General features: G+C 47.8%; 1 protein-coding gene across 1 annotated transcript in view; it reads right to left on the bottom strand.

The window, feature by feature from the left end:
- Positions 1 to 4,552: 4,552 nt before the first annotated feature.
- LOC311373094 (riboflavin-binding protein-like) overlaps positions 4,553 to 11,395 on the bottom strand; it is a gene marked incomplete at its 3' end in the record, with an annotated part of 8,912 nt that continues 2,069 nt past the window's right edge. The window contains exons 3-6 of the mRNA XM_084489940.1: positions 10,833 to 10,932; positions 10,329 to 10,457; positions 9,842 to 9,938; positions 4,553 to 4,972 (exon numbers count right to left, since the gene is read on the bottom strand). Of these exons, the coding sequence (XP_084346066.1) occupies positions 4,553 to 4,972; positions 9,842 to 9,938; positions 10,329 to 10,457; positions 10,833 to 10,932 (746 nt within the window). The remainder of the gene's footprint in view (positions 4,973 to 9,841; positions 9,939 to 10,328; positions 10,458 to 10,832; positions 10,933 to 11,395) is intronic.

Raw genomic sequence — 11,395 nt, 5'->3', positions numbered from 1 at the left:
CTGCTCAACAACTGATATGCAGAAAAGTAGAGAACCCAACGACCCGACATTAGAACAAAGTCCCTCCTGGTTCCGGGATAAGTTACTAAACGTGCAACAGGCGCCTGATTGCCCTTTATTAACGAGCAGCGACGCGCGGTTTGTTGTGACTGACGCACTCGACGCTCTGTCCGTAGGCCCCCCGTTCCATCATAACACCCCACATCACACGTCTCAGCATCTCTGCGTGGAAACTGAACCCGCCCCCCCACGCCTCTCCGTGTATCTGGGACTTCACGAGAAAAACACTGTTTTTCTGAGGAAACATCAAGAGTTTCCGAGTCCAGGTATACATTTATACAAGTAAAGTAACTCAAAGTATTAACACCAACGCTGACTAAACAAGATTCTATTTATTTCCTGATAATTAAGGGAGTTTAGTCTTGCCCTCTGGGGGCTACATACACAGCCTTTTAAGCCTTTTGAGATTGTACCTGTGATTAGGGCTTTACAAATAAAACAGAATTTGAATTGAATTCTAGAAGATTCTAATTGACCTTCTACAGTTATAATTATGTAACATGGGTTTAGTAATACTATATTGTGTTTGGATTGACCGATAGTGTTTCTCATGCTAAACTGCGTTTAGGATGTCTGGTTTGAGGTTGTCTTAATGAGTCACACATGTTACGATAATACACGGTTGACAAGCACTTTCATACACTATACTACCGCCATGTACGCTAAGGCGCACACACGAACATGCACGAACACACACAAACACACACACCGCACACACACACACACACACACACACACACACACACACACACACACACACACACACACACACACACACACACACACAACTTTCTACTACTTACATGTTAACGCAAAGTAAAGTAAATACACACCATAAGTGTTACTGCTTAACTTTATAAGAACAGTTAAGTGCACACACACACACACACACACACACACACACACACACACACACACACACACACACACACACACACACACACACCATTTGGAGCCAGCACTACGGCCTCCAGCCCACCTGTGTGTTGGTGGGAACATCTGTGATGTTCACACTGACGTACGAACAGATCTGAGTGGGTTTAGAGTTTCCTCTAAACGGCCCTCTCTCTCTCTCTCTCTCTCCCCATCCCTCCCCCTCGCACACTCCCTGCTCTCTCTCTCTCTTCATCTCTCCCCCTTGCACACTCCCTTATCTTTACCATCTCTCTCTCTACCCATCTCTCCCCCACTCACACTCTCATCTCTCCACCTCCCTTAAACCATCCCTCTCTCTCTCTCTCTCTCTCTCTCTCTCTCTCTCTCTCTCTCTCTCTCTCTCTCTCTCTCTCTCTCTCTCTCTCTCTCTCTACCCATCTCTCCCCCACTCACACTCTCATCTCTCCCCCTCTCTTAAACCATCTCTCTCTCCATCCTTCCCCCACTCACACTCACACTCTCATGATTATCTGATGAGGCCACAGACCTTATCTGTTTCGGAGAAACCACCTCAGGATTAGGCAAGCATTTATTGTACTGAATAAACACACAATAATTAGTCATCTGCTTGTTATTATATCATCTTAATTCAGGCAGTTCTTCATATAAACCCATTAACGGTGATAACATTGAACTGTTGTGTACAACGAAAGGTAAATATCAGTTTGGTGTATCGCTTGGTCCGCACCGCCCCCTTGAGGCGACATATCACCATTACAGTGAGTATAATCTTTCTTATACGTCACTAATAAATATATAAAGGTCACGAACATTACCTTACATTAACAGTATAGTCTGTCCTGTTCTGGCTAACAGAACAGAATAATAATGGTTGATGGAATAAAAAATATTATTTTCTCTATACTGGCTGTAGGGCTAATTGTTTTTATTTATCAAGTAGTTTGGCGTGTGTGTGTGTGTGTGTGTGTGTGTGTGTGTGTGTGTGTGTGTGTGTGTGTGTGTGTGTGTGTGTGTGTGTGTGTGTGAGTAAGTGAGTGAGTAAGTGACAGTAGAAAACTAGCATTTATGCCATGCAAACAGGCATATTGTGAGAGTGAACAGAGTTGTTGCAGTGCCTGCTTAAGTCCTCCACCAGGGGGCGCTCTATCCCCGGCCTCTGAACAGGACTGCCAGTCCATCAGAACCCGGTCCTGTTTTACAAACGAAGAGACTAGTTAACTAGCTAGTCACCTAAACTAGTCTGGAGTTTATTTTCCAATTGGATGAAATCTATTTTAAATTGAGTTGTAAACAGTTTTTCATTTGCATTTCAGAGTCAGGAGCTCGTCCACTAGCCTTCTTTAATGAGGCTAATGAACCTCACCTGTGTTAATCATGTAGCGTCATTCTCCCTTGTTTTCATTGGACCACCACGCAGTGTCTCTGTGTGCGGGCCGTCCCCTCGTCTCCTCGGTGATTAGGCCTAGGGAACTTTAATCTATTTACCACCAAACTGCTGATAATCAGTGGAAAACCCTATTTTCTATCTGGTGTCTGTCTCTGGGACCTCCCAGTCCCCCAGACCAGGACCCCAGTCCGTCAGAACCAGTCCTTCAGACCCGGACCCAAGTCCGTCAGACCTCAACCCTAGTCCGTCTGTCTGTCCGTTCCGCTGACAGATGTTCAATCATCGATCCCCGGCCCATGCTACAATATATTTAGCTGCGTTCATTAGACCCGCTCCGGTTCCTGCAGTCCTTGACAATGCAGGTTTGCTCTGTCGTTAATGTAAGTCAGCTGTCGTTAATAATTGTTATGTCACTCAGTGCTGTCATGACCTCGGTCGCCATGGGCACCACGACGGAAAGTTCACGAGGTAGGATACAGGCATACTGGAAGACAGGCTGCTTCTACTGGGCCTAATTATTATCAGATTAAGATTATCATACCACTAGCGATTACTGAAACCGATTAGGGCTAATTATCAGTGTAATATAAATATAACTGAGATAATGAGGGTTAATTGGCCCATAAAGCATCATAAGCACTTAAAACACCATAAGCAGGTCCATTGTGCACAACAGACCCAGGGCCGGCCATGAAATTTAAGGGCTCCTGGGGAATATTTATCGTGGGGCCCCCCTCACCCCATCTGAAACCACAATGAAATATAGACTGGAAGAAAAAGGCCTTCAGGGTGACGTTCAAATATGAAGTCTTTATTGAGATTGTAAAGAAAGAAAAATTAAGAACAATTATAGCAGCTAACCCATAAAAATCTGAACACTTAAAGTCTCGGACACACAACAAGCTCGGTTTTTCAATCTCAACCGAAACATATACTGTATCTGACAATGACAAAACGTCAGTTATAGCATCGCTCAATATCGTTTTCTCCAAATTACGGTTAGTCATTGAAATGCTTTTTCATGGGTTTGAAATTTGCGATACAAACTTGAACAAGCAACGTGAACCTCACTATTGAAATACTTTAACGAGCAAATGCAGAATAGTTTCACGAAAGTCCTGTAAAACATGACGACAGACAAATTTGTTATTCCATTACTAGTGATTACACAGAATAGTTTGTGTGGAAATAAATGTATTCACATGTAGCTTTCTAAATAATGTGTTTAAAAATATGTTTAAAAAACATGAGCTAGTTTTCGGACAATGTTAACGCATCAAAAGTCAAGTTTACTGAACTTAACGAACATTCCTGCAAACTTTGCGCTGGAAATATTTCTCTGGCTACGATGATCAACATTTGCTAATGACATCATATGTAGGCCTGCTATGTGATCACTACACAATGTTTTGAATGTAATGTCGTAAACGCTCAATATACTTAAACAGAATTATCGCACAGCAACGGTTAACAGTCTTTCTTTTATTCTTTTTACAGATAATGTAAAAGGCATTTAATACACACATTGTCAAACAAACCCAACTGTTCGAATCAATACAAATGCAGACTCACAGATATAACCATATGCTGTTAAACTACTGGACATTGAGTTAAATACCTTTGGCTATGTTTACTATGTCGACATTAGCATGGATGAACTTTAACTTGGAGGTGACTACAGTTAACCAGAGATATCTACACATCAACCCATGGAACAGATAGACATATATTATCAACGGATGGCTAAGATGAGTGTTTATCTATATCTATATTTATGTTCATCTGTCTTGATATTCATCTAAATGTTTTTCTATCCCTATGTATTTGTCAATGTGGATCCATCTGAATGTACTTCAATCGACGCGTATCTATCTATAATATGCATCAGTCTAAATGTATTTCTATATTTCTATCGTTATGTTTATCTGTATACGAGGTAAGGTTAGCAAGAGGCCCGGTTAGGATACCGACTGAACAGGAGCAATGGATAGATATACATCTATAGAGATATATATATACATCTATAGCGATCTATAGATAGACGTTAATCTAAATAGATCTATAGATTGATATAGATCTATATAGATAGATGTAGTCCTATAGAGATAGATATAGGTCTATATAGATCTATAGATAGATAAAAATCAATAGACAGATTTTGATACTATCCATATAGATCTAAAGACAGAGGGTAAAGATCTAGAGCGCCTACATGCCGCTCCCGCTCCCCTCTGCGTCCTCCACCGCCAGCGAGCGTTTCCGTAGCGCCGCCTTCACCCGCCCTCCCTTCCCCGCCTTCCTGGCGGCGGGGGGCGTGGCCTGGGCCGGGGGGGGCGGGGCCTGGCAGGGGGCACGGTACTGGGGCAGGCCGGACTTGGTGGTGTCCAGCTCCTCGGGGTCCACGCTCTGGGCGCGCAGCGCGGCCATCACGTCGCGGTCCGACGAGCTGAGGGTCAGGCAGCCGCACGGACGGGTGCCGCCGCCGGGGGCGCCGTCGCCGGGGTTACCGTTGTCGTGGTCGTGGCCGCCGTCGTGGTGGCCCCCCTCCTCCTCCTCCTCCTGGTCCTCCACCGTCATGAAGGCGTCGCCCCAGAGGCTCTCGCACAGGTCCCGGCCGTGCTGGTACATCTACACACACACACACACGCACACACATGGACGCACGCGCAAGCACACACACACACACAGATACACACACACACAGACACACACACACACACACACACACAGACATACAAACACACACACACACACACACACACACACACACACACACACACACACACACTCGCGCACACACAGACATACAAACACACACACACACACACAGACATACGAACACACACACGCACACACACACGCACACACACAGGCACACACACACACACTCATTATTATTATGTCCTTTGCTGGAGTGGTGCGAGGTCATCAGCCTCGTTAGAACGTCCCGATCTCTGCAGGTCAGTCTGGCCTCGAACCCGGGTACCAGAGAGTACGAACGCAGAGCACACCGGATATAAACACAGAAAAACAAATCTCAAACCATACCGCCACCGAGGATAGGGTGGCAAACAACGCAGTTATCAGATCGAATACGGACATCCTTCTCAGAGATGTTTTTGCTTTACCTTCAACCCATTCAGCAAGAGAACGAGACCTTCACTTTGTTATTTAATCTGGAGGTTTTCGGACAATGTAAGCTTGCGGCCATTTGCAGAAATCCCAGTCTGCCCGGCCAGACTGAATCATTAGGAAGTGAAAACTAGAAGATCTGGATGGTCTCAGGAGGCTCAGGTCAGAGAAGGACCTCACGGTGCTCCACCGACACACCCTGAGACCAGCTGTCTGTAACCCCCCCCTCTACCGGTCCACAGGAGGGTTCATACCTGGAGACCGCAGGGGGTCCACCCAGAGCTCCAACCTTCTCCAGCTCACCCCCCAACGACCTCCTCATCCATAAACCAACCTCCCTGAGCCTTGTGTGGTCTGTAAATGACTCTCTCTCTAGTGAGGAGGACGTGTATCACAGTGTTGCTGCTGCTGCCTTTTGTTACTGAGCTGTCTTCTGAAGCCTGCTCTTTAATCAAGACTGTGTGTAGATTAGCAGGGATGCTACGTAGCATGGTACAGCCTCCCAATCCACTCCACCTCATAAAGCAACTCAGTCGCGGGGATTATGCAAAACACATTTTTATCCACATTGTGCACGGTCATTATTGAAGCAGCTTGGAATACACTTCAAAATCCTCCTCCGTCGTTATGTACTGATCCTCTCTCTCTCTCTCTCCCTCTCCCACTCCCTCTCTTTCCCTCTCCCACTCCCTCTCTCTCGCTCTCTCTCTCTCTCTCATAACATAACTTTAAGCTTTGAGCCGTCAAGTCGTTCCTTCTGCAGCTCATTTAACTCCGACCTGCCTCCTGCTAACCTCCTGCAATTGCAGTAGAAACACACACGCAAACGCACACATGCGCACACACAAACACACACACACATTCACGCACAACACACACAAACACACACACACACACACACACACACACACATGCACGTACAACACACATGCACGGGCGTACACATGTGCGCGCACACACACACACACACACACACACACACACACACACACACACACACACACACACACACACACCCCCACACACCCGAGGCAGGCATGGTGTTACTTGCTCTGTCAGAGCTAATTATCACCGGTTGGGTTATCTTGGTGTAAGTTGATCAATTCTGTGCTGAAAGGTCCCCAAGTTAAACCCAGGGCTAATCTGTTCTATTGTGTTGAAGAGCGTCTCTCTATGCTGGTGCGTGTCTTTTGGTTTTCTTTGTGGAGAGGTGCACCAAGGCTACGGCGTAGCCATGGTAACGCAGAGACCCACGGCGTAGCCACGGTAACATACAGACCCACAGTGTAGCCACGGTAATGCAGAGACCCACAACGTAGCCACGCTAACGCAGAGACCCACAACGTAGCCAAGGTAATGCAGAGACCCACAACGTAGCCACGGTAACCTAGAAACCCAAGGCCTACCAACAGCGGCTGTTCAACACAGTATGAATTGTATATACTCTGAAAAGAATATTTTGATATAACATCATTTAGATGTTATATCCGGCACAGTTATTTTATAATTGTTGTACATCTTAAATGACAGCAACTGTACAGCGCTGACCATTAACATGTGCTGGAAACCCTTTCTGATTGCACGTCTGATGTTATGATTCCTAACTAGTTTATGCAGCTGTAGTATGAATTAGATCTCACTTGTGTCTTTGGTACTGATGACTCATTTAAAGCCAGATGTTAGGAGAGAGATGCTGACATCTGTAACGAGCAGAGTGGGAACACGAGGGCTCGTATCTCCAGGAGCCAGAGCAGCAACCTGGCGGATATTAAATCCACCGCGCGGCCATCATACATCAGAGTACTGCTCCTCTACTGTGTACACACACCATATGGTCTAGGAAAAGATGAGAGGCTGAGCCTGTACAGACGAGCACAGCATCCCCGCATTAATCCTCATATTAACGGATCAATATATCCACGGCAATGTATTGATCAGTTGTAAACCGTTCTGTGAGTGAACCCCAGGGGGCAAAACCCACTGCATCTCATTTGGTAGGACTACAGAATAACAACCCTGTATAGCTATATGTATAACAATATATCTAGAACCTGTTTAACTGTATGCATAATTATATCAGGAGCTCAAGACACTGGCTTTTCCTGGGGAAAAGCCAGGAAAATCTAAATCAGGTCCCAGGCGAGAGAGAGAGAGAGAGAGAGAGAGAGAGAGAGAGAGAGAGAGAGAGAGAGAGAGAGAGAGAGAGAGAGAGAGAGAGAGAGAGAGAGAGAGAGAGAGAGAGAGAGAGAGAGAGAGAGAGAGAGAGAGAGAGACAGACAGACAGACAGACAGACAGACAGACAGACAGACAGACAGACAGACAGACAGACAGACAGACAGACAGACAGAGACTCAGAAAGAAAGAGAGACTGAGATAGCGCAAGAAAGAGAGACACACACACACAGGAAGAGAGAGAGAGAGAGGGAGATACGGGGGAACAAAGGAAGACTCAGATTGAGAAGGGAGGAGAGAGCGAGAGGGAGGGAGGGAGAGAGAGAGGAGGAAGAAAGAAAGATTAGACAGAAATAAGATGGGATAAGTAGGCTGAGAGAGTATATTTGCATCCCACTCGTTGGATGGATGATGAATGTGCACGTGCATGAGTGTGCACATGCGCGTGCATGAGTGCGTTTGTCCACGTGCCTGTTTAAAATCTTTCTCTAATGTGTAATGACATCCATAAAATCCTCCCCCTCCACCAGCCATCCCTCTCTTAATAGACTGAGTGGTGAACAGTGTACACCGTGCTAGAGGCGGGCCCCGGGCAGGGTAAACACCCTGTCACCTCCTCATTAGCCTGCTGCTACCGCTACCGCTAAGCTACTGCCTGATCTTCTGCTACTGCCATCACAAGAAGAAACACATACGAGATGGACACACACACACACACACACACACACACACACACACACACACACACACACACACACACACACACACTGTCTGTCATATCTAATCAGCCTTTCCCATTGACACAGCCTGTGTGTGTGTGTGTGTGTGTGTGTGTGTGTGTGTGTGTGTTTGTGTGATTTCTACCCAGAAAGAGAAAGATATAAAAGATAGAGATAAAAACTGAAACAACACAAAAACAGAGTGTGTGTATATAGTGTGTGCGTGTGTGTGTGTGTGTGTGTGTGTGTGTGTGTGTGTATGTATTCCGGCTGCGCCCCTGCCCTTAAACCCTCTGCCTGTTTTAGATTGAACCTTTGATATATTTATTTCCCTCCTCTGACCTGCAGCATATTAACCCTTCCGTCCACACCTGAGCTCCTGCTCAGACGGACCTCTAACCAAACACATCTCAATCCCTGGAGGGCAGTCACCACGTAGCAAGGCAGGCCCCAGGGGGAATGGAACCCACAACCCTGGCGATGTTCATTCATAATCATCTCCCCTTTGAGCCACACAGGGAATCAACCCCTAACCCTTACACTATCATGCCTTGCTCTACCGGTTCGAGCCCCGAACCCTGGCAGTATTAATGCCTACCAGCTGAGATACACAGGGAATACAACTTGTAACCCTGGCTGTATTAGTGCTTTGCTCTATAAGTTGGGAACCAAACCCTTAACCCTGGTTAATGCCTGGCGTGACCAGTTCTATAGTCAAGTGTTGACAAATTCAAGTGGTCAAAAGTTAAACCCGTTCTAAATGGTTTAAAAAAATTCTAAATGTTTGTAGTAATCGTACATTTAATGTAATGCACGATGTAAAAGAGTATAATTTACACTCTAACCCTAACCCAAATCCCTGTCCTGTCCACACTGTGTGTGTTGACAGGTGGTATGAGTGCTTATTGACAAAGAGGATTTTTCTCTTAAAACTATAAGCTACCCGCTGAGCTGAGTAGCATGCGCGGTAAATTCCTGAGCGTGAGGGGCGGTTAGAAACTGCCTGCAGCGACTCTCAGAGACAAAACAACAGCAGACAGCTTCAGTAAGACTGTTAGACCATCGGGCTGCATTCCAATAGCCTTCCTGTACTGATAGGATATGGATTGATTCCTAAACGCCCAGGTATTCCTAATCACCGCTATAGCCTTAAGCCCTCGCTGTAGCGACTTCAGACCGAGGTGACATCAGTGTGTCCTGCATGGGGAACGTTCCGGATTATCCGTAGGGAATAGCAGCGCAGGACATCGCTGTCAATGTTCCCCAAAAGGGGCGGGGTCAAAAGGTGAACCTCGGGTAACTGTACGCAAATCAGACTCATGTTGAGTCTCCTCTCCTGGTCTGAGGCGTTTCCATGACAACGCTGAACGCTCACAGTGGCATCGGCTAGGAGGACGGGGGTGCCTCTCGTACCTGGGGGTTCTGAAGGACACTGGGGGGCCCTCAGCCTACCCGGAGGGGCCCTCAGCCTACCTGCTGGTACTGAACGCAGGTCCCGGTGCAGTTGTGGCCCCGGGGGTCCCGGGCCCAGTTGCGAGCACAGGTCAGGTCCATCCTGCAGGCATCGAACCTGCGGGCGGCACAGAACAGAACGGCCGGGGGTTAGAGACCTAGAGACCTAGAGACAGCAGCATGGTCTCATCCGCTCCAGAGCATACATCACTACCACTCCTACACCTGAGGGCGGTGGTTGTGATGGAGGTGGCGGTAGTGGCGGTGGTGGAGATGGTGACGGTGATGGAGGTGGCGGTAGTGGCGGTGGTGGAGGTGGTGACGGTGGGGGTAATGAAGGAGGGGTAGAGGTGGAGGCGGTGGTGATGGAGGTGGTGGCGGTGATGGAGGTGGTGGCGGTGATGGAGGTGGCGGTGGTGACGGAGGTGGCGGCGGTGACGGTGGTGGAGGTGGCGGCGGTGATGGGGGTGGTGGCGGTGACGGAGGTGGGGATGGGGGTGGGACTCACCAGTCGCGGCAGAAGCTGTGGCAGAGCGGGACGGCCTGAATGTAGGAGCGCCGGCGGGGGTGTGGCCAGCGGGCGGCGTCCGGCGAACAGCGGTAGAAACACGACACGCGCTTCAGGAACACCTCACACCTGGGGGGGGAGAGAAAGGGGGGAGTCAGAGGGAGGGGGGTAACAGTAGGGGGGGGGGCAGAGGGGGGTGAGTGACGGCTCGGGGGGGGGGGGGCTTCCCCACGTGGATTTGAGGGCACTAATTGGTTTTGTGTTATCATGATGATAACGTTCAATATTTAAGCCCAGATTAGCGTTTCCTCTCCATAACGTTGACTCTAGTCTGCATGCATTGGCATAAAACTGTAGTTAGCATGTTGTAAGCATGAAACAGTCCATGCTGTAAGCGCTGGACGCTGCGAGGACGACGTCAGCTGTCAAAGTTAATGTACCTTATGATAATTAATTACATTAAATCCATTGTGTTTAGTTCTATTTAAGGGGTGTTGTCCGTACGTGGAGCTCAGGTGCCCGCAGTGGTCCCAGGGAGCGTTCTTGTTGCTGAGGGCCGGGACGTGAGCGATGTCCTGGACGTCCTCCACCGTGCAGCAGGCGTCTGAGGACAACACACGGACTCATTACTTACTCTTTACTCTCCTGTCCTCGGATCAGCGTTCAACCAGCGTCAGGAAGGGGTTTTTCAAATCTGAACTTGGGTTCGGTCAACAGTTGTCAGGAAGACTTAACGGAATCAAGCTGTTGTTCCGTTGGTCCTGATGCTACAGTGTGGGTGGTGTTGATGACCTCCTGATGCTACAGTGTGGGTGGTGTTGGTGGTGTTGATGACCTCCTGATGCTACAGTGTGGGTGGTGTTGATGACCTCCTGATGCTACAGTGTGGGTGGTGTTGATGACCTCCTGATGCTACAGTGTGGGTGGTGTTGATGACCTCCTGATGCTACAGTGTGGGTGGTGTTGATGACCTCCTGATGCTACAGTGTGGGTGGTGTTGATGACCTCCTGATACTACAGTGTTGATGGTGTTGATGACCTCCTGATGCTACAGTGTGGGTGGTGTT

This window comes from Micromesistius poutassou (genome assembly GCF_964030765.1).
Source record: "Micromesistius poutassou genome assembly, contig: SCAFFOLD_5216, whole genome shotgun sequence".
Classification (NCBI taxonomy): domain Eukaryota; kingdom Metazoa; phylum Chordata; class Actinopteri; order Gadiformes; family Gadidae; genus Micromesistius; species Micromesistius poutassou.
Note: the sequence above shows the minus strand (reverse complement) of the source record. Positions and strands in the feature narration are given on the sequence as shown.